This window comes from Peromyscus leucopus, chromosome 6, assembly GCF_004664715.2.
Source record: "Peromyscus leucopus breed LL Stock chromosome 6, UCI_PerLeu_2.1, whole genome shotgun sequence".
NCBI lineage: Eukaryota > Metazoa > Chordata > Mammalia > Rodentia > Cricetidae > Peromyscus > Peromyscus leucopus.
The window spans coordinates 125,820,553-125,844,382 of NC_051068.1; the positions used below are offsets into that span (position 1 = coordinate 125,820,553).

Consider the following 23,830-nt stretch of genomic DNA (forward strand, 5'->3'; position numbering starts at 1 on the left):
TTCCTGGAACTCACTTGGTAGTCCAGGCTGGCCTCGAACTCACAAACTCACAGAGATCCGCCTGGCTCTGCCTCCCGAGTGCTGGGATTAAAGGCGTGTGCCACCACTGCCTGGCAGTTCTCCTTTTTCTTGAGACAGGGTGTCGATGCTGTCTGTGCTTGTTGGCTTGGAACTCAGTATGTAAACAGGCTGACACTGAACTTGAAGTGATCCTCCTGTCCTGGCTAGTGCTGGTATTACAGCTGTGCTCCTTCCCACTCAACAATCTTTAGTGATGTCACTTAAGGGTGGGAGGGGACTCTGTCTTGTTCTAACAGACATGTAGTAGCTGCTTAATAAATATGAGGAAAACAAGTTAGGAGTTAAACATATGTAATTGTTTCGAACATATATAAATGTAAAATTAAACATTTGATCACTGAGAGAGGTTTTACCTTTGTTTTGCAAGGATTGTAAGTAGTGTAAAAGAAACAGTTTTCTTTGGAACAAAAAAAGAAAGTTGTTTCTGTGATATATAGATGTGTGAAAAGTTTGTGTTAACAAAATCAATAGGGATCCTGGGAAAGTGTTCCAGAAAGGGGAAGCAGTCCTAGCATGGTCTCTGATAGAGCATCCTCACATCATCATGCATTGCCTTTGCAGTGGGGACCTCAGGAGGCCAGGCAGATGAGGGAGAAGTAGTCGTGTAGTGGAAGGTGCTGAGTGAGGACAGGGAGGGTGTCAGGACCTTCCCTCCTTGGTTAAACCTGTCCAAAAACCCAAAGACACCAGAGGTTGTCTCCTGGGTGATTCTGAAGCTCCTCAAGCTGACAAACTGTCACAACTCCAACCTTGGTCAGTCAGATGCCCAAAGAACATCATGGTCGGAGGCTGACAGAACTGCACCGTAGGTTTCTTGTGGGTCATTGGATGAGCAGGGGCAGTCTGATACTGTCTACCATCTTCACACAGCTCACTGCTGTTTGCTCTCTGGTGAAGGGCATGGCCAGAAGGCCTGGTGCCCTGTGCTGCCGTGTGGCTTGGGCCTTGCACAACTGTGGCGTGGCACTCTTGAAGCTGTGCAGCTGCGCATTAAGTGTAACGCTTGTACAGCTCCGCTGCCAGGTAGGGGATTGGGACGAGGAAGGAAACTTACAGTTTAGAGCGCCTGGGGCTTGGCTTCCAAATTACTGAATGAAATCTGAATGATCTGCCAGGCATGCAGGAGGAAGGGGAGACCAAACAAGTGAATGGGGACCCTAACACAGAGCACCTGCCGCCATGATGCGCCCTGCAGGTTTAACAGGAACTAGGAGGAAGTCCCTGCTTTCCCAGGCCAGGGCAGCCATTCACACCATTCAAGGTTTGAATCCTCCACACTACACAAGTAACTGGTATTCTAAGAGAAAGAAAGAGACAAAAGTCAGGCCTGATGAGAAACAGGGAAGAAAGAGATGTGTTTGTGGTTCTGGAGTTCTGAGCCAGTGACCACAAACTATCAGCCAGGTGGTGTCCAAGCAGATTGTTTGGTACGTGGGAAGATATTTCTTCTAATTGGGTCAGAGTTTAAAATAGAATGAGCTCATGGCTGGTACAAAAATGCATCTCTAGGGGGTTTTGTTTGTTTGTTTGTTCACCTTTAATAGGAAAACTAGGCTTGTAGGAGGCACACATCCCACGTGATACTCAGCCAGTCAGATTCTTACTGTAACTTCTGAAAACGCCGCCTCAGACCCTCTGCACTGCTAGCTCCCTGACGACCAAGTGGGACACCTCATTATTTGGTCCCTGTGGGGTCAGTCTGTGATAGGAACTCCTGGATAGACTCTGGGGAGAAGTGAACTGTTACTGTGATAGTGTGTCACGGGACAAAGAGATGAGGCTGGGACCTGCTAAGATTCTTATGCAAGATCAAAATGCCAGGCCCTTTGTGCAAGGATGTTTGGGAATCTGAAGATGGCTACCTACCACTAAGAATAAATCAAGAGTGAGACTTTTTTTCTTGAGACAGTATCTCACATATCCTATCATTGTCTCTATCTAGTTCGTGAATGTACGCAGGACCACACCCAGTGTGTGTGCTAAGGACCAATCAAACCCAAGGCTTCTGTGTCCACGAGGCAGGCACTCTGCAAACCAAGCTGCCTCTCACACCATAGAGGGAGACATTTTTAGCACAGGTTCCTGCACAGCTCACATACGCAGGAGGCCAGCTCGGGATAGCAGTGGGTGCCCTGAGCTGCAGGAGAATGGGTGCCTTCCCTCTAACAGCGATTTAACTGTCCTGTCCTCATTAGGGAAGGGCAGGGCATTGGTTCCTGGAATAAGCATTGAAGAACTCTGAAAATGCCCTTTTGTGATGGGGGGCAGAAGTGATTTCAAACTAACTGGCGATGGGGAAATATATCTAACACTACTATGTAAGGTGCATGATAAAAATATACTTGTTAGAGTTTTTAGCCTTTCCGGATGAGCTTCAACTGTAACCTCCTTTTCCTATCCCACTGTGAGCTTTACTCATGTGGGCGTGTCCCAACAGAGGGATTCAAACAGCCACATGTGTCAAACCCAGTAGAGTAGTTTAGTTTCCTAGACTTTTATATGTTCCTTCCTTGTGAAGTAAGCCTATGTTCATTCATTCAGTCATTCAGTCAGTCATCCATTCCAGTAGACTATTTTTCTCAGCAGTTTTAGTTTTACAAAAATCTGAAAGGAAAGTGCAGTGTCTGGTGAACCCCAGTCTCCCCTTCCTTCTGGCCTTCAGTGACATACTCCTGTCACAGCAGATGAATGTTGTGAGCTTGTTCTTCTTACTCAATGTCCATGCTTTATGCAAGCCCCCCTGGCCCCTCACCTCTGTTCTCTCCTCTTGCAGCTTGAATTCGTCTGTCAGGGAAGTGATGTGGGGGACAGGAAGGAGATGGGAAGTGATGTGGGGGACAGGAAGGAGATGGGAAGTGATGTGGGGACAGGAAGGAGATGGGAAGTGATGTGGGGACAGGAAGGAGATGGGTCCTGGTCCCAGACTGAATAAAGAGAACGGAGCCAAGCACAGACATACACAAAACTACTGTGAAAAGCCATTTACACTTCAGAGTTTCTCTAAAACAGAGAGGAATTAGCTCTTGCCCCCCAAGGGCTGATACATTCAGCAACCACGGCACTCTTCTAGAGAGTAGCTTTATAACTCAGTCATCCTCCAGGGAGAATGGAGCACTGACTCCCAGGCCATCAGCGCCTTCCAGTTCCGTTCCATTGCCTTCAGTAACAGAGGGGTCACGTGCTTTTCCTTGGCTCTTTTTATTCTTATGAGTACAAAGTGGATTATTATTCTCTTTGATCTCAGAATGTGAGTTGGAAATGGTTTTTCTTTCCATAGCATGTTGTAGGCAGTTATAAAACCTGTAAATAATTAAATAGATGGTTACATATATGAACATTCTGAGTGAATGACTGAAACACACCTAGAAATGATCTATTTCTGAAGCTTGACAATGTCATGTTTTATAAATCACAAAGTCAACTAAAACTTCCTTTGCCTTCATCACTGTAAAAATGTCTTCTCACTCTTGAAGACGATATTCACAGACACCCACTTCTAGTCCAGTGCTGTGTTCCCATCTCTGCACGGAGCACGCCTCCTCCTCCCTTCAGCTCCCTCCACCACAGGGGTCTCCTTATAAACCCTGCCCCAGGGCCTGGTCAGGGGTTCCCTTCACCATACTTCTAACTGCATACTAATTGCCCTTCTTGGAAACCCAGTGACTCCAAGGCCCATTTGGGCATTCTCCATTCCTTGGGTAGAATTACAGTTCTTCAGAGCCTGTCACAATGCCCAGCTGAGCTGCTACAAAAGCTAAGATCTACCTGGACTCATCTCTCAACTGCAGAGCCCAGCAGACCTTCCCATTTCACTGGCATCTATGTGAGTGCTTTATGAAGGAACACTAAGCACATTTCATCCTCATTCCACTCTACTTCCTTTATGACAATGGACAAGACACTGTTAATTTCTAGTGTCCTGCTGACAAGAACCACACACTGTCTAACCTGGAGACTGAGGTCAATACTGGGATGGGTTGGCTGTGGAGTTCTCGTCTGATGTGGAGTTAGCTGGGAGCTGCAGTGGACAAAAAGGCAGCTAGGAAAAGGTTTCATCAACCCTTTCTTATTCAGTCACTAGCCAGTGGTGAAATCACCAGCCAGTTAAAGTAAATATCACAAAGACCTAAATACAAGAACTCAAACAAACAAACAAACAAACAGGGAAATATCACCAGACTGAATTTGGCAATGATGCTTTCTTGGGCTTAATACCAAAAAAAGAAAATCAGACAAACAGATGCATAAGGACCTAAAACTTCTATGGAAAGGCACTGCTGATACAGAACAGGAAACCCACAGAATTTGGAAAGCATCTGCCAATCACACATCCGCTGACCATCCAGCATACAGAGGAAACCCTGCATCTCAGGGCAGAACCACAATTCAGGACACGTGACCATGTAAACAGACACATGTAAATATGACAGATATGCAGTCAATAAAGAGCACGTGCTTACCACCAACACCAGAGAACACAAAGTGACAGTCCCCAGAGGGGCCTCCTCACTGCCCTGCTGCTGTTTGCCACGATGCAAGATGGGGCAGCTGTTGCGGGTGGCGAGGTGTGGCTCTTCAGGAAGTCAGACAGATTTACCATGCTACTCTAGTTCTGAGCACATACCCAAGAAAACTGGAAGTGGGGAGATGAGTGTGTGTTTGGAAAACAATTGTCTGTCAACAGATGAACACGGTATTGTAGCTTCTTTTAATGTTTTATTATTCAATAAAGCTTGGGAGTCAAATGTTAGGGAGTAAACCTGATTGATCCACGGAGGGATGGAGCAAAGATCACTTCACCCTCTTCTCCACCTTTCCTATCAGAAAAGGAATCTTTTTAGCATATTTTTAGCCCCTCCTTATTCTCTGCAGCCTTCAATCTCCTCTGAGTTGGCCAGAAAACTCTATGGTTCACTCCATGGGTGGTCTCAGAGTGAAAACACAAACAAATCTCTGCAACAGGAGACAAAACACGGTCCACAAATACAATGGAGTGTTACCAGTTTGGAAAAGAAAAGTGACTCATACATGCTACAGCATAGTAGAGCCCTTAAGGTTTAGCTGGTCGGGGAGCTGTAGCTCAGTGGTAAGCCTCTTGTAAAGCATGCACAAGGCCCTGGGTTCAATACCCAGTACTGCAACAAACAAAACCACTGCCGCAGCACAGGAGCGCACTAAGACAGCAGACACAGAAGGACGACCGGCTGCATGGCCACGTGGCCGGAGTGGCCACGCTCGAGCTGCAGGACAGAGTGGGGCCGGTGCTCAGCGGGTACAGTTTCTGTTCAGGATGATGACAGTTCTGGAGGTGGATGGTGGTGATGGTTACTAATGATGTGGATGTGGATGCCATTGGTTAAGATGGTAAATTCCTGTTACACATATTTTACCACAGTAAAAAAGATTTAAAAAAAAACCAATCAGTGGAAACAGATTCAATTACTTTGTCTTTCTGATTTCTTTATTCTTAACAATATTATATGCCAATATATTCAGCCCTTTATTCTGTTTTATTTAATATTTTATTACACAGTTGATGAAAAGAAGAACATGGTTAATTTCTTTCTACTCAGTGCCACATGGCTCCATCGGATCCAGGTCCTGACCCGGTATTAACAGACAAAGAAACCCCTCTGGAGCAGATCTACAACTTCTAGTTTTCCACCTGGAAATTGTTATGTATGAAATATCTTTTGGTGTCTGTCAGTCCCTGTCTCTTCCAGTCTCCAAAGTGGCTCTTTAGGAAGCAGGCCATGGTCCCCGGACTGCCCTGCCTGGCTCCAGATGCTGCGGGCTCTCAGCTGTTCTGCTGGCCGAGTCCCTTCCCACAGAGAAGCAGGCATGGGAACTATTTTTCACAAACACGACCTTTTCTCTATTAAAAATATTTTAGGGTTTGAGGAGATGTCTCAGTGGGTAACGGTGCTGGCTGCACAAGCATCAGGTTATGAGTTCAGATCCCAGCACCCACATCAGAGGCCTGCAACAACAACCCTGGGAGAAGCAGAGTCTGGAGGGTAGCTGGGGCTTCTTCCTGCCCCCATCCTAGCACCAGGGTTAGTGAGCGACCTGTCCCAAGGCAGAGAGTGAGAGAACAGGACACAAGACTTCACATACATATGTATGCTTGCACACATGTGCAGATACCACACACACACACATATCACACATACATAGGCACATTTGTATGCACACCATATACATACACGTGACCAGACACACACCACACTCACACATGTATGCACACCGACACACACTGTATGCCATGCACACACTATTTTTAAGAACTTTAACTCTTAACTTTGCCGTGCTTCTAAAACTATTGGTTGTTAATGACATGTTATTTGTTGGATTGAGAGCTCCAATCCTTTTAGCTATCTGAACGATGAAGAAACATCCCCCCTCCCTCCCATGCTCATCCACTGGTGTTGACGGCCTTTTCTCTTCTAATACCAGGCATTCTGTGCCTGCATCTGGCTGATGTGCAGACAGCTCCCGGAGGAGCACCCTAATTTGCTCACACATTCTGAATCCACACGTAATCTTGTAATCAGGATCTTAAGACACTTTTTACCCTTCTTTAATTTTTCCCTGATTTTATATGATGAGCCTGGCTGTCTTGATAGCAGCATGTAGACTATCATCTCAAAATACATTTCTGAGTCAATAGATTTAACTCATAATTTGATTTTATGGTTGGTGAGCGTGGCTCAATTAACTTCACCAGGTGTATAGTTAGCTGATCTGGGGCTATATTTATAATCTTGTTGAAATTCAGGGCAGAATACAGAGAAACTGAGCAGTTGCTTCCTGTGTCTCCACAAACGGCCGCAGTGGAGCAGCCCAGTGGAGCAGCCCAGTGGATCACCCAGTGGAGCAGTCCAGTGGAGCAGCCCAGTGGAGCAGCGCCTGTAGACACGGTACTCTGGTGGCAGTAAGCATCGTGTGCAGTTCATGTCTGCAGTCAGACCTGTGTCCGGTGACTACCTGACAGCCTCACTTTGGTGAGAAGGTCCATACTCTGTGGCCAGGATTCATGCGCAATTTTTCTAAACCAGGATCTACCTGCTACAATGTTCTGAGACAGCCACTGGACATGGGGAATCGGCTTCTTACCCCTGCATCTGGTACAGGTCACATGACTCCCGAGGAAAAGCTTTGTTAGTTCTAGGATTGTTTGCTTCTGGAAGGAACTGCTGTGTTATGAGTGAATCAAGAGAAAGGGCTCTCCTGTTCTGAGAGCCCATGGCAGGCGCCAAGGCCTACCACAAAGAACATGCTGTTTGATGATATTAGTAACTGTTCTGAGCTAGCATTTCTTCAGGTCAGAGATAACACAATCAAACACAAGACAGTGACTTGGCAGACGTGGGCTGAGGAACTGGTGGGAAAGGGTTGAACCCAGGCTGCTATAGGGCCTGGTTCCCACTGTTCTCAGTGGCACCTTCGCTCTTAGCTGCAGCTGGAAATCTCTAGGTAGTTGAGGGGTTCAGGCAGGCAAGTCAAGCCATGGGCTTCTTTTGCAGTGTATGGACATGACCTGACCAATACAGACATGAGAGACAGACGTCCTATCTATCTCCTGCTCTGAGACCAGCCTGGGGGGCTGCTGTACAGGTCTTGAATAAAGAAAGAGGCAATGAAAATGGAAAGAAAAATGATGGCAGGGATATTTAGGCAGTCACGGGATGTGAGACTGCCTAAAGGGTGGGAAGAAAGAAAACGGGAAATTACAAATGGCGTCAACAAGTTCATCACTCGGTAACTTGGAAATGTCCAACTCGGGCTGGTGAGGCACGGTGAACGGCCAGTGGGTAAAAGGGCCTGCACGCAGACCTGATGGCCTGGATTAGTCTCTGAAACCCATGTAACCCAGAAAGCTGTCATCTGACCTCCACAGCAGTGTGCTTTGGCAGACACGCACACACACACACACACACACACACACACACACACACACACACACACACACACACACCAAACCAAAAAAACCCCCAAAATACAAACCCAACAGAAGCCTCCCTTTGCAATCTCTGAGTGCTCCACACAGTGCACTCTACAGTGTGCTCTACACAGTGTGCTCTACAGTGCGCTCCACACAGTGTGCTCCACAGTGTGCTCTACACAGTGTGCTCCACACAGTGTCTTCTACACAGTGTCCTCTACACAGTGTCCTCTACACAGTGTGCTCTACAGTGTGCTCCACAGTGTGCTCTACAGTGTGCTCTACAGTGTGCTCTACAGTGCGCTCTACACAGTGCGCTCTACAGTGCGCTCCACACAGTGCGCTCTACACAGTGCGCTCTACAGTGCGCTCTACACAGTGCGCTCTACAGTGCGCTCCACACAGTGCGCTCTACAGTGTGCTCCACACAGTGCGCTCTACAGTGTGCTCCACACAGTGCGCTCTACAGTGTGCTCTACACAGTGCGCTCTACACAGTGCGCTCTACAGTGTGCTCTACAGTGTGCTCTACAAAGTGTGCTCTACACAGTGCGCTCTACACAGTGCGCTCTACAGTGTGCTCTACAGTGCGCTCTACAGTGTGCTCCACACAGTGTGCTCTACACAGTGCGCTCTACACAGTGTGCTCTACACAGTGTGCTCTACAGTGCGCTCTACAGTGTGCTCTACACAGTGCACTCTACAGTGCACTCTACAGTGTGCTCTACACAGTGTGCTCTACAGTGTGCTCTACACAGTGTCCTCTACACAGTGTGCTCTACAGTGTGCTCTACACAGTGTGCTCTACAGTGTGCTCCACACAGTGTGCTCTACACAGTGTGCTCTACACAGTGCGTTCTACAGTGTGCTCTACAGTGTGCTCTACACAGTGTGCTCTACACAGTGTGTTCTACACAGTGTGCTCTACAGTGTGCTCTACAGTGTGCTCTACAGTGCGCTCTACAGTGTCCTCTACACAGTGTGCTCCACACAGTGCGCTCTACAGTGTGCTCTACACAGTGTGCTCTACAGTGTGCTCTACAGTGTGCTCCACACAGTGCGCTCTACAGTGTGCTCTACACAGTGTGCTCCACAGTGTGCTCTACACAGTGTGCTCTACAGTGCGCTCTACACAGTGCGCTCTACAGTGTGCTCTACACAGTGCGCTCTACAGTGTGCTCTACACAGTGTGCTCTACACAGTGTCCTCTACACAGTGCGCTCTACAGTGTGCTCTACACAGTGCGTTCTACAGTGTGCTCTACAGTGTGCTCCACACAGTGTGCTCTACACAGTGCGTTCTACAGTGTGCTCTACACAGTGTGCTCTACACAGTGTGCTCTACACAGTGTGCTCTACAGTGTGCTCTACAGTGTGCTCCACAGTGTGCTCCACACAGTGCGCTCTACAGTGTGCTCCACACAGTGCGCTCTACAGTGTGCTCTACACAGTGTGCTCCACACAGTGTGCTCTACAGTGTGCTCTACACAGTGTGCTCTACAGTGCGCTCTACACAGTGTGCTCTACAGTGCGCTCTACACAGTGCGCTCTACAGTGTGCTCTACACAGTGCGCTCTACAGTGTGCTCTACACAGTGCGCTCTACAGTGTGCTCTACACAGTGCGCTCTACAGTGTGCTCTACACAGTGCGCTCTACAGTGTGCTCTACACAGTGTGCTCCACACAGTGCGCTCTACACAGTGTGCTCTACACAGTGTGCTCTACAGTGTGCTCTACACAGTGCGCTCTACACAGTGCGCTCTACAGTGCGCTCTACACAGTGTGCTCTACACAGTGTGCTCTACACAGTGTGCTCTACACAGTGTGCTCTACACAGTGTGCTCTACACAGTGTGCTCTACAGTGCGCTCTACACAGTGTGCTCTACAGTGTGCTCTACAGTGCGCTCTACACAGTGTCCTCTACACAGTGTGCTCCACACAGTGCGCTCTACAGTGTGCTCTACAGTGCGCTCTACACAGTGTGCTCTACAGTGCGCTCTACACAGTGTGCTCTACAGTGCGCTCTACACAGTGCGCTCTACAGTGTGCTCTACACAGTGCACTCTACAGTGTGCTCTACAGTGTGCTCTACACAGTGTCCTCTACACAGTGCGCTCTACAGTGCGCTCTACACAGTGCGTTCTACAGTGTGCTCTACACAGTGTGCTCTACAGTGTGCTCTACAGTGTGCTCTACAGTGTGCTCCACACAGTGTGCTCTACACAGTGTGCTCTACAGTGTGCTCCACACAGTGTGCTCTACACAGTGCGTTCTACAGTGTGCTCCACACAGTGTGCTCTACACAGTGTGCTCTACACAGTGTGCTCTACAGTGTGCTCTACAGTGTGCTCCACAGTGTGCTCTACACAGTGTGCTCTACAGTGCGCTCTACACAGTGTGCTCTACAGTGCGCTCTACACAGTGCGCTCTACACAGTGTGCTCCACACAGTGCGCTCTACAGTGTGCTCCACACAGTGTGCTCCACACAGTGAGCTCTACAGTGTGCTCCACACAGTGCGCTCTACAGTGTGCTCCACACAGTGCGCTCTACAGTGTGCTCTACAGTGTGCTCTACAGTGTGCTCTACACAGTGTGCTCTACACAGTGTGCTCTACAGTGCGCTCTACACAGTGTGCTCTACAGTGCGCTCTACACAGTGCGCTCTACACAGTGTGCTCTACACAGTGTGCTCTACAGTGCGCTCTACACAGTGTGCTCTACAGTGCGCTCTACACAGTGCGCTCTACAGTGTGCTCTACACAGTGCGCTCTACACAGTGCGCTCTACAGTGTGCTCTACAGTGTGCTCTACACAGTGTGCTCTACAGTGCGCTCTACACAGTGTGCTTGCTCTACAGTGTGCTCTACACAGTGCGCTCTACACAGTGCGCTCTACAGTGTGCTCTACACAGTGCGCTCTACACAGTGCGCTCTACAGTGTGCTCTACAGTGTGCTCTACAGTGCGCTCTACACAGTGTGCTCTACACAGTGTGCTCTACACAGTGTGCTCTACAGTGTGCTCTACACAGTGTGTTCCACACAGTGTGCTCTACAGTGTGCTCTACACAGTGTGCTCCACACAGTGCGCTCTACACAGTGCGCTCTACACAGTGCTCTACACAGTGCTCTACACAGTGCGCTCTACAGTGTGCTCTACACAGTGCGCTCTACACAGTGCGCTCTACAGTGTGCTCTACACAGTGTGCTCTACAGTGTGCTCTACACAGTGCGCTCTACACAGTGTGCTCTACAGTGTGCTCTACACAGTGTGCTCTACAGTGTGCTCTACACAGTGCGCTCTACAGTGTGCTCTACAGTGCGCTCTACAGTGCGCTCTACAGTGTGCTCTACACAGTGCGCTCTACAGTGCGCTCTACACAGTGTCCTCTACACAGTGTGCTCTACAGTGTGCTCCACAGAGTGTGCTCTACAGTGTGCTCTACACAGTGCGCTCTACAGTGCGCTCTACAGTGCGCTCTACAGTGTGCTCTACACAGTGCGCTCTACAGTGCGCCCTACAGTGTGCTCTACACAGTGCGCTCTACAGTGCGCTCTACACAGTGTCCTCTACACAGTGTGCTCTACAGTGTGCTCCACAGTGCGCTCTACACAGTGTGCTCTACAGTGTGCTCCACAGTGTGCTCCACAGTGTGCTCTACAGTGTGCTCCACAGTGTGCTCTACAGTGTGCTCCACAGTGCGCTCTACAGTGTGCTCTACACAGTGTGCTCCACAGTGCACTCTACACAGTGTGCTCTACAGTGTGCTCCACAGTGCGCTCTACACAGTGTGCTCTACAGTGTGCTCCACAGTGTGCTCTACACAGTGTGCTCTACAGTGTGCTCTACACAGTGTGCTCTACAGTGTGCTCTACAGTGTGCTCTACACAGTGCGCTCTACACAGTGCGCTCTACACAGTGTGCTCTACAGTGTGCTCCACAGTGCGCTCTACACAGTGTGCTCTACAGTGTGCTCCACAGTGCGCTCTACACAGTGCGCTCTACACAGTGCGCTCTACAGTGTGCTCTACAGTGTGCTCTACAGTGTGCTCTACACAGTGCGCTCTACAGTGCGCTTTACACAGTGTCCTCTACACAGTGTCCTCTACACAGTGTGCTCTACAGTGTGCTCTACACAGTGCGCTCTACAGTGTGCTCTACACAGTGTGCTCTACAGTGTGCTCTACACAGTGTGCTCTACAGTGCGCTCTACACAGTGCGCTCTACAGTGTGCTCTACACAGTGTGCTCTACACAGTGTGATCTAGTCCCACTGATGACCTCAATCATCTTTCTTTTCTCCACAGGAGCTTTACAATTACACAAGCAGTTGGGATTATAAACTTAAGGAGCATGTGTCTCTATTTTTAAGAATGACATGGGCATATATGAAAAACACGGAAATAGATAATTACTTGTACCTTCCAATTCTTTTCTTGTTTTCCTCCATTTTCTGATTTGCTACAGTCACCAGGAACTCAATATACTCCTCTGTCACCATCAGTTTTCCCTGACGGCTTAGTGGAACTTCTAATCCATGTGTGCTCCGCACGGCCTGGAAGAGAGGCAGGTTAGAAATGGAGGAAAGAGCCCAGTGAGAGGGCCCTAGACAGGGCTCAGTGGGAACAGTTGACTTCCATCAGGGCATGCAGGCCCTTGACTTGAGGTAATGAAACTCAAACAAATCAAACAGATTTCTCATCAGGTATAGCGGCTTTTCAAGACAGGCATCTATACATTCTTTTTCAGAGAATCAGAAAGTATCAAGGAATTCAGTAACTTTTGAATAGCTGCAATCCCACGATAGCTAAGAAAGCTTTAGTAAATTATTTTTAAAAAGGAAACAAATGAAACCTCCATAGAGGACTCAAGGAAAAATCAGAGTCTCTTTCAGCATCGGCTGGAGCTGAGTATGGCAATGGGGAAGCCATGCTTCCTCCATCATGCAGCGTGGCTGCCTGCTCAGTGCTATGGGGCTGCCAATCTCAGTGACTCTGTCGAGGAAGCAGTCAGCATTATCCCCTGTGCATCCAAAAGCTGGGTAGAGAATAAGGACAGCAGAAAAAAAAAATCCTACAAACCCCATCAGTATCAAAGAAAAAAATTCATCTTTACTGAGCTTCTCTTAGCTCAGACAACCCAACAAAGGAGCACATCCTGGTTCTTGCCTCTAAGAGCTCGAATGTAGAACCAGACAGAACTGCAGTGCAACCCGGGGCTATGACAGAGAAAAAAGCACACAGATCCATGCAGCACAAACACATGTGAAAGATACTCTTAACGTGACAAACGCCTGGTGAAGCCTGGGACTCAGCTCCACACAAAAGCCGGCACTGGAGCTGGGATCCCAGGGACAAAGACAACTTCACCAGACACAAATCAGACATAAAAACAGGGGGTGGATGTTTTAGCCAGAGCAGCAGCAGTGCTCTATGGCTGAAGCATTGGTCAGGGCTGGAAGGGCTGGAGAGAGCTCTCAGAAGCCAGCCCATCAGGAGACAATCTTCGGAACGAGGAGATGGATGCTGAGCTCTGACTCAGGGGCAGGGTGCAGGGCCTGGCTGCAGAGGCAGAGGCAGATATGATCAGAACAGCGACTAACTGGATACAGGGACAAAGGGGAGAAAGGTAAGGACAGGTCTGTGCTCCCCTCGGGCACCAGAGGTGTTGTGGAGCGAGGGCTTTGATGATTGCTTAGATGCTTCCGAAGTTCTTTGTAAGCCATCTCCATTTGGGAAACAAGGTATTTGTTAAAAGTGAGAGTCAAGAGCTAGACTAGCAGGAATTTGACAAAATCAAATACAGTGTGTGCTGTGCAAACAGTGAATGCAACAAGAGGGCAGAAGTGGGCCAGATTACTATGGGTTGGCTTGGCTAGGAAAGCACAAAGGGAATGCAGGATTCGAAGACCAGGAGGACCATCTCCACTGAGGGCTGGCAAACTTTCTGAGAAGGGACAGATAATAAATATCCTTGATTTTGCAGATCATACAGTATCTGTTACTACTCAATTCTGATGGAGTGGTACAGAATAAGCTGTACCCAATCATGAATCAGAGGGTAGAGTGGACTTGGCTCCCCAGGGGCTGCACTTGACCCAAGAAGAGCAGTCTGCTGTGTGGTGATATTTCATCTGTGTACCCCAACAAAGCTTATCTGAAAATCAGAGGAATAGGACAAGCCACAGCCAACTTCACCTTACCAGCTCTCAGCCTCCAGAGAGACCTACTTCCTGTATACCCACACCTATATATACCTTTCTGTTCTGCCGTCTCACTTCCTCTCTCCACCCAGTTACATCACTTCCTGTCTGTCTGTACAGACCTCCAGACCTCCGTGGTTAGTGCTGAGATTAAAGGCATGTGTTATCATGCTTGGCTCTGTTCCTAGTGTGGCTTTGAACTCACAGAGATGCAGATGAATCTCTGCTTCCCGAATGCTAGGATTAAAGGCATGTGTTGCCATTGCCTGACCTCTATGTTTAATATAGTGGCTGGCTTTTCCCTCTGATCTTCAGATAAACTTTATTAGGGTACACAATATATTGGGGGACACAATATATCTCCACACTGCTGGACCTCTGAGCAGACAGCAGACCCCAAGGCATTAAGGAACTCACACAGGTTATAAAGCACAGCTGTGATCAGGTCACCAACATGGAGGACTCATGTCTATGAGGCTCTCTACATGGTACAAGCGTACTTATTCCATTATCCCTTGATGACTCAGGATGAGGCTGGGAGAGCAGAGAATCAGGTTCAAAGTAAGCAGAGAAGGGGGATCTAAAACAGGGACTCAGATATAAACCGAACTCTGGACGCTCCACATAGGGAAGAGCCTGCCACTTAAGGTCTGGGGCCAGAAGACAGTAAGGCATTTTGAGGAGGGAGGGAAGGAAAGCACAGGAGTGACAGCAGGCAGCTTCAGTGATCTTTATTATGTCCCATCCACAGAACTGTTCTTGATGACGCCCCTTACCAGCATGGTCTTTCCCCGCTTTCCCACTGTGATGCCAGAGTTCCTGAAGCCAGACTCCATGGCCACCGAGTGCTGCAAGAAAACAGAACACTCTAAGTTATGCCAGCTAGCCAGACCCTCGATTCTGTGTCAGGAGTGGCAGAAACAGACACCTGCAGAACCACTAATGCGTTTGGCTGTGTGGACTGTGCTTTACAGCCCCATCATATGCCTGTTACACAGACCTGAAGAGCAGCTCTGGAAATGTCACCAAGAGAGAATAAAACAGGGACCTGGCCAATGACCACGAACTAAAGCACATGACCAAACCGTATTAGACAAAAGCAAACTTCAAATGAATGAGGTGCCTTCTCTAAGAAAGAGCAAAGTTCCCTCAGCGTCCTTTCCAGTCCTAAAGAAAACCATGAGATGTTATGGGACAAGCAGTGATGGGCCTGAACAGGCTGAACCCATGTCCACGTCCAGATGTCTGAGTGGCCTCTACAGGACACAGGCCTTCCTTCAGCTCAGCAGTTCTTGACTTGGCATGGGTTTGTCCCTCAGGGGCATTCTGCAACATGAGGAGATATTGGGGGTTGCCAATCTGCCACGATTACAGGGCAGTGGTGGTGGTGGGGACATGGATATACAAGGAGTAGTAGAGCCAGGGCGGCTACCACAACATTCCACGGTGCAAAGAACAGACTCTATACAAAGCATGATCTGGCTTCAAACATCAGAAGTGCCAGCATTGAGAATTTACTCTGCGTGGCTCTCCTTTTGAGATGTCACCAGTTCCCTGGGTAAGACACCATATGCACTGTGCCGAGGAGTCCCATTTCCAGTTCAGATCACTCATCCCAGTGGACTCTGTGTTTAAAAACCCACTTCTCTCTCACCTAGATTCTGACACAGGGCACTGTGCTGGCTGAAAGAAAACTGCCTCCTTGGGAGTGGCACTGTTAGGAGAGTAGGTGTGAACTTGTTGGGGAAAGCATGCCACCGTGGGAGTGGGCTTTGAGGTCTCCTATGCTCAAGGCACTACCCCCAGAGTCACAGTCACTTGCTGTTGCCTGCAGATCAAGAAGCAGAACTCTCAGCTCCTTCTCCAGCACCATGTCCCACCATGATAATGGACTGAACCTCTGAACTGAAGGCCACCCCAATTAAAAGTTTTCTTTTGTAAGAGTTGCTGTGGCATGGTGTCTCTTCACAGCAATGGAAACTCTAACTAAGACAGGCACTACCATCCATGCAATGTCTCAGGCTCCAAAGTGAGCTCACGTTAGCGTTTTACCGCTCTACCTCGCACACAGTTCCTGTTGCTTCTACCTTCACAGCACACCTTGGCTCACCCAGCTCCACCTCTGTGCAGGCTGTTCAAGTCCTCATGACCCTCATGGACTTCGGTAGGAGTCTGTTTCCATCCATGCCCTTTAGCCCTTCTTACAGACCAGCCACAACAGAGTCCAAGTGCTACACCATGAGGTGTAACGTTCTACATGATTGAGTCCCTCCTTCTCCAGCCTCATCTGCTGCCTGTCTGTCCTCTGAATACTCCAAAGCCTTTCTTGATAGCGGCCTCTGTTTCTGATGCTCCCTCTGCCTGGACTGCTGTGTGCTGGATTCTTATCATGTGTCTTGTTCCCATTCCCTCTCCAGCTGCCCTCTTTAAATCACAGTGCCCAGACCATGCCCTAATCAGCACTCATCCCAACGAGAATTTTTTTTTTGTCTTCTTACTGCTTATTTCCCTCTGCAATAAATATTAAGTTTGTGGTGGTATTGTGTTCCCCAAAATATTGTGTATCTTAATAAACTTATCTGGGGTCAGAGAACAGAAAAGCCACTAGTTAGGCAGTGATAGCACACACCTTTAATCCTAGCATTCCAGAGATAGAAATCCCTCTGGATCTCTGTGAGTTCAAGGCCACATTGGAAACAGCCAGGCATGGTGACTCACGCCTTTAATCCCAGGAAGCAAGCCTTTAATCCTAGGGAGTGGTGGTAGAAAGCAGAAAGGTATATATGGCGTGAGGACCAGAAACTAGAAGCATTTGGCTGGTTAAGCATGTGGCTGGTTAAGCATTTGGCCTGGTTAACCTTTCAAGCTTTGGAGCAGCAGTTCAGCTGAGACCCATTCTGGATGAGGACTCAGAGGCCTCCAGTCTGAGGAGACAAGATCAGCTGAGGATCCGGCGAGGTGAGGTAGTTGTGGCTTGTTCTGTCTCTCTGACCTTCCAGTATTCACCACAATAACTGGACTCAGGTTTGATTTTATTAATAAGAACTTTTAAGATTCCTGCTACAACACTTCTCTGGGGAGACAGCATGAGTCTTTTCTACTTTTCTCTAGCACCCAACAGACTGGGTGACATTGAGTGTGCTCAAAGGCAGAGGACAGCTGTGGCTCCACTGTTTCAGCTCTGCATGTTAGACTCCCACCACAGCTCTGGCCCAGGAGAGTGCATCCAGGTACCACTAGGATTAGAAATCAGAGCTGGACCTGGGTATGGAAACTGGAAAGGTAAAGCTTAAGCAGCACTGGTGGTACGTTCTGAAGTGAGAGGATGTTAAGACATATCCAAATCTACAGGAAAAAAAAAAACCTCAGGCTGCTGAGCACTAACGCTTTAAGGGCCTCTTCCAGGGCTTCAGTTTCTTTTCACTTTCCCCAGCGACTGTCTCTGGGTACTTAGCTTTAAGTGGCATGCACTGGCATCTCTCCAGTCTGTATCTTCAGTCTAGCCTACACCCTGGAGCAGCCTCCTACACAAACACCAACCTCAGCTGAACTGGCCTTCAAGGCATCCATGACATGCTCACCCCAGCCACAGCATTTGCAGAAAGGGCTTTTATGTTGATAATGCCAGGGAGGTCTTCAGCATGGGAACCTAAGCCAACAGGGCTAATGTCCTTACAAGAGATGCTAGTGGTGTACATTCACAGAGGAAAGACCATAAGAGGACACAGGAGAGAGGTGGCTGTCTGTAAGGCGGAGACAGATGTCTCAGGAGAAACCAACCCTGACAGCCTCTGACCTTTGACCTCCAGCACAGAAAAAAATTAAGTATCTTTTCTATCTGTTCTAAATCATTCACTCTGTGGTATTTTTTTATGGCATCCCGGATAGACAGCCATTTGGCATTTAAGATGCATGCCTCAAACATGCTGTTAGTTTCCTGCACTATCCTCTTGAAGACACTACCTGGTGCTCAGGCCAGACCTAAGACTTACTCCCTCAGTCTTCTTCTTCTTCTCAGGCTGTCTGACCCCTGACATCACTGTTAACCCGAGAACTAAAATATATGTGACTCTGTCACCCTCTCCTGTTCTTCGCTGTCACCTCGGGCCATGCCACCACACCGCACCGAGACCCTGACTGCATCAACCCTTTACAGCTAGCCCCTGGCTGAGAGAGAACCTGACTCTTCATGTTGGCCTAAGGCCTGAGGTTCCTGGTCTCCACTCTTCTCTCCTGTCCTCCCTCCCTTCTATGGCCTCTTCCTCTGCTCTCTGAACACACTGAGCCCTTTCTCGGAATTCCCTCCTGGAATTCTGTATTAGGAACATTTTAATCTGCTTGGAATCCTGGTTTCCCAGCTGTAGGCCTAACTTTTTCTGTTCTTTTTCAGTCTTACCCCCAGGAACCTTCTTCAGAGGCGCTTGTGAGAGACGTGCCGGCACACGGCTCTCCTCAGTTGCTCTGTGACGCACAGGGATGGAGTGCTCTTACTACATTACGACTCAGCATGTACACACGTAAAAGGTGCAAAAACACACAGGGCAATGTCAGACATGCAGTGCCACAGAGGATCCTCCTAAAACTCGGCAAGAAAACCAGACACCAGCCTATGAAATTCACATGTAGATGCTGAGGAAGCCACGGCCGTGCATGGGTATGTATTTTATTTTCCAGAGATTTCCACGAGTCCCTGCTCTAACACTCAACATAAATAGCTGGACTGACCAACCAGATGGAAACAATTAAATCAAAACAACATCAAATAATTTTAAAAGGTGGCTTAAGCCTAAAATGAATGTTACCCACAGACGTCTAAATTCAAGAGGAGGCACAAAGTCTTACCAGGGTCTGTGCGTCCTGCAGTGTCCGGCACTGCACATGGAGGATGAACGGTTCAAACTTCAAAACAGCATTGCTGGTTGCACCCTTCAGAGCTGCCATCTGCATGAACCAAAGGGCAGCATCAGGCAGGACTGCTTCGCCGTGTCCCATGAACCCTTACAGCCTACCTTCTCTTGCTGTCCCAGAAACCCTCACACTCACAAAGTACGCAGTGTCTGTAATATCTGCTTCTCCTGCATTTTGGCATTCTTTCCTTAACATCATTATATGCTTATTTTGTTAACTGTTTTCTCTATATTTGTTTATTTACTGGGTGGGGCATCTGCACTATGACACCTATGAAGGTCCAGGACAACTTTCCTCGGTTCTCTTCTCTTACCACGTGGGTCCTGGAGATCAGCCTGGGTCAGCAGATTGGCAGCAGGTGTTTTAACCACTGAGCCACCTCATCAGGCCTATTTGCTTATTTTCTTAAAAGACTTGATTTCTAGTTTTCCCATAAATCTGAGCCTTCTGGTAAACTACCGTTTCCTTGACTTTCTTGAAGGGGCATAGTACACAAAGCCTGCCCTTGGAAGGCTGGTGAAATGCTTTGGGTTAGACTGAGACAGGGACATACACGCATTATGAAGGACGCAGGCAAGGCCAATGTCTCCCCACTGTGCGCTGAGTATAAGATGGGCTCATACGCGTGGAAACCATGCCACATACAGAGAACTTAGAGCACAGTCAGTACTCTGTTTCCTCTGTACTGGGTACAAGTCCATTTCCTTGAATCATATACCTGTCTTGCAGATGCCATAGCGTAAAGGTCTTTTGATTGAAGCACACAGTGGATGTGTGGACCATAGTGGTCCTTAGCTGCATTACAGCTCTAACAGCCAGGGTAAGCACACAGTTGTATCAGCTGATGCTGATGGGCTGTACTGTCCGTCCCTTGCCAGGTCTGGATCTTACCCCTCATTCCTGCTCTAAGTAAACATTATACTGTGGAAACCTAGCACATGCTGTTTGTTCTTAGCAACCCTGAGTTATGTACCAGTCTCTTTCCTGAGTGGCACGTGGCATGGACAATTTATACAGTGGCACACAGTAAACACATAATACTACATCTGAAGTAAAATGTATACCAGACAGTTACTATTTCTGTCTGCCTGGCATCCATGGGCAGCACCCTCTCCCCTTCACACCACTGGTTCTCTGAGCTGTCAATTACAACCCTGTCATTCTCACTCTCCCTATCAATCAGGAGCTTCACTTGTCTGCGTCTGAGCAGAGACTATATCACCCACTAGCAAAAGCAATTCATTTACCATGAAGCACCGAATCCACACAGGACAACTCAGAGTCCTTCTTTAGGATTGGTCCATGAATGTTAGGAAAAGGACGTCTATTTCTGCTGGGATTGCTGGCAGTTCCCCTCGATGCTGCAAAGATCCTCTGCAGCAGAAGAGCACAGAGTCTGCAGCTCCCAGAGACACAGAGGGAAGGATTCTCCACATTTAACACAAGAACACCTGGATCAGCCATGCCTCCCTCAATCTCCACCTGTCCCTTCATGCTGTCTGCACAGGATGGGACAGGATTTCTAAAAGGACCAGAAGGGAAAGGCACCTGCCTGATGTGACCTTCCATGTGCTCACCTAACACTTCAGTCTCAGAGAATAGACAATGAAGGCCGTGACAGCGATCCACGATGTATAATTATTTCCAGCACCAAAGCCAGCAACGCAGGGAGGGCGAATCCCCTTCCTCTTCTGTCACTTGTGCCTACAGACTCTCCGTTGCTGGAGATGATGCTCTGCTGAGCCGCAGGAACAGGGACACCTTCACACCATTACCTCCTACAGCCCAATGGGGCCAATGGAGTGAAAACTCCCTAGGCTTCATCACCTTCAGCCATTACAATTACACATGTGAATCGTCTATTCTTTCCACACATATTTAAGGTAGCTGTGAATTTTTAAAGTTTGTTTTTTAAATATTAACAACTTACCACGTCGTCTTTCCCACAGGGTTTGTGGGTGACCAGCATCCAGCAGCAGTGCTGTTTCTGAACCCCAGATCCATCTGTGTTCTAAAAAAACCAGACAACCTAATTATAATAGTTAACGAAGCAAGTACACTGCATTGTATAATATGATGGGCATTCTTAAATTAATACTTATAAAGATTACTAAAAATAATTCAATATATTGGGGGCAAAAATAACCTAGAAGAAAAATCAACTAAAATAACTTAGGGCTTGAACGGTAACAGTACTTGTGTGTTCAGAAGCACGGCCATGTTTTTTGTTTGCTTCCATGTTTGTGTTGTGATGCTAGGGATGCAGCCCAAGGCCTCCTAAATGCCATGTGGTCACACTTACCATGGGGACAAATGCCATTTGGTCTTGTTTTTGTTGGAAGAAAAGGGGGACAAGGGGTTATATGCTAGCAGCATCTGATCAGGAGACACCTGTACAACGGTCTGGCTAACACTACACAAGACTTACATTTGCTGACATCTGTGATGGGCAGGCCTTCAAACACCTCCCTCATCACTACTGGCATAATGTTGTGATTGCTATATTAGAATGTCTTGGCAAAGAAGCTAGGACCAAAGTGTCAAAGATCTGAAGGGCTCCCATCACAACCTTGACTTAAACATTGTTTATTTGTAAGATCTAGTAGGAATATGCAGGTCCTTCCCCAAGACACTTGAAAGTGAAAGCAGGAGACCTTGGACAGGGAGATCACTGTGACTCTAAAATAATTGTTTATACAAGGGCTCTGCAGGATACACTGCCATCTGGTCTCGGAAACACGTGTCTGAATAACTGGTTTTCATAAGAAGACTTTAGTAACATGTATCTGTCCTTGTGCTGGCTGCTATAAACCTCAGAGCCAAATGGGTGGTCCACATTTAACAAATTCATAGAACCTCTGGCTCATCTATGTTCCTCTCATCCTGGTTTTTCACTCTCCTTCTTTCCTAATAAGTCAGAGTAAAATTAAATACCAGCAAAGCATAAGATACATTAGCTAAAAGAGATCCAGATAGAGTCCTAAGACAGTTCAGGGTGAACAGTCACTACTAAGTGGGTACTGTGCTCACGTCTGTCCGTCTGCACCTATTTGGGTGTTTGGTAGAAGAGTGAAGCTTGGGAACTCACGTCTCACATCCTCATATCCTATAGATGTGGATACAGGGAAAGCATTTACAGCAGCTGAGGCAGGAAGATCACAGGCTAAGGGCGTCCTTGGTCTACGGCATGTGTTCCAGCCCAGCCTGGACAACTTCAAAATACTCCACTTTAAAAGGTAAAAGACAGGGAGGCGCTGGGGACATGGCTCAGTTGCTGAGCTCCTGCCCAGCATGAGTGAGGCCCGAGTTCTCAGTGCTGACACCCCTGAATAAAGAACACGGGCAAGACAAGGTCACAAAGAGCCAAGGAGAAGAGTTCAATTTTGGCAATTAGTTAAAGTGGGGATAGGGTTGCAGGACGTAGCACAATATAAATTTTGATTTTTCTGAAATAAGAAATGTCACGACATTTCAACACGAATGTTTAGCCAAGAAAATCCTGCCTTAAAAGGTGAATATAAAAAAAGACAAATGTGTTAATGTATAAATGGTTTAGAGGAGAGAAAACAGTGTTTCAGAAACTCATTTGGAAAGTTCTGAAAAACCCCTGATGGGGCAGTGGTAGAAGAGGCGGGACAGCTATCTTTTGCACAGAACCAGAACGGATGGAAGCAACATAAACATGAGCAGGTCTTGCTAATTCTGGAGTGTGGTAAATGATTAATTACGCTGGATCTCAACACTGTGCCCATGCATGCTCTGGATACAGTAACAGTAATACAATGAACACGAGGCAACTTTTAACGAACAACGTGGGCCAGGCATGATGATAAATGCTGGGAATAAATGATCCTATTTCCTCCACACAAAATCCTATGCAACAGATGCTGTCTAGTTATCTTCAGTTCGTAGGACAGGAAGGGATGGGAGAATGGGTAACTGGTTAGTTCTCGGCCTGGGCCTCTGCCTCTTCCACAGGTACTGCTGCAATAATGGTGTGGGCCACCGGGCGGCTGTGGCCCCTTCCCTTCAGCGGCGCCCATCTAAGGAAGCACCGAGACCTGGTCAGAGCGGCTCGGGCGAGGACCCGGGCGGGAACTTCCATTCCTCTGGCATTCTAGAAACCCAATTTTTCCAGCTGTCGCCGCTCAAGCTAGCTTCACCATCATCTGGGCGGCCCTGTTAGAAAGCCCGGGAGTTAGCAAACTCCCCGCGGGGCGGGTGACGGAGGTCCGGGGGCCGTACAGGCCCGGCGGCGCGGCCTCACCCCGTCCAGGAGGAGGATGCGGCCTGCGCACGAGCTGGTGGTGAAGAACTCTTCCCGCGAATTCAGCAGCTCCACAACCTCGGCCGCGTCCTCGTCCACGCTGCCTTTGCGGCTGAGGTCCGCTCTGCTCAGACTCTGCGCCTTCCATCGGCGGAACTCGGCGCTGCGGTCCATGCGCCAGCGATAGGGAGCTGGCTCCCGGCTTCCGCACCGTCTCCCTGCTCCGTGGGCGCAGCCATATTGCCGCCACGGTGGCCGGAGACGACCAAACTTCTCCACCTGTGCGATCAGCCGACTCCAGACTCCGCCCCCGGAAGGTAGGGGAGGCGTTAAGAGGTGGAACCTTGCAAAAGTTGGAAAAGACCGGCCCATCTCTTTTGCCAAGGCACTTCTGGAGCTTTGGAGGTTTTGATTTCTGCTCTAGAGAAGG

At 48.3% G+C, this 23,830-nt stretch overlaps 2 protein-coding genes across 7 annotated transcripts in view; one reads left to right on the forward strand and one right to left on the reverse strand.

Annotated features, from left to right (window-relative positions):
- Positions 1 to 3,047: 3,047 nt before the first annotated feature.
- On the reverse strand, positions 3,048 to 23,794 carry Tyw3 (tRNA-yW synthesizing protein 3 homolog). 4 transcript variants are annotated; one of them, XM_028882941.2, is made up of 7 exons: positions 23,401 to 23,794; positions 21,064 to 21,144; positions 19,068 to 19,166; positions 15,002 to 15,073; positions 12,445 to 12,578; positions 4,030 to 4,099; positions 3,288 to 3,381 (listed from the first exon to the last, which is right to left on the reverse strand). In XM_028882941.2, exons 1-7 carry the CDS (start codon positions 23,770 to 23,772, stop codon positions 3,373 to 3,375), a joined length of 837 nt encoding a protein of 278 aa, XP_028738774.2. In that variant the 5' UTR covers positions 23,773 to 23,794; the 3' UTR covers positions 3,288 to 3,372. The 4 variants fall into 4 exon arrangements, with proteins under 4 accessions (XP_028738772.2, XP_028738773.2, XP_028738774.2 ...); XM_028882939.2 differs by lacking the exon at positions 4,030 to 4,099 and having other exon boundaries at positions 3,048 to 3,381; XM_037207245.1 differs by lacking the exons at positions 3,288 to 3,381; positions 4,030 to 4,099 and adding an exon at positions 4,771 to 5,453.
- Positions 23,728 to 23,830, forward strand: part of Cryz (crystallin zeta) — a 28,715-nt gene continuing 28,612 nt past the window's right edge. Inside the window, exon 1 of one of the 3 annotated variants that reach the window (XM_028882938.2) lies at positions 23,728 to 23,830. The gene's annotated coding sequence lies outside the window, so the exon portion shown is untranslated. The other 2 variants (XM_037207241.1, XM_037207243.1) reach the window with 2 other exon arrangements.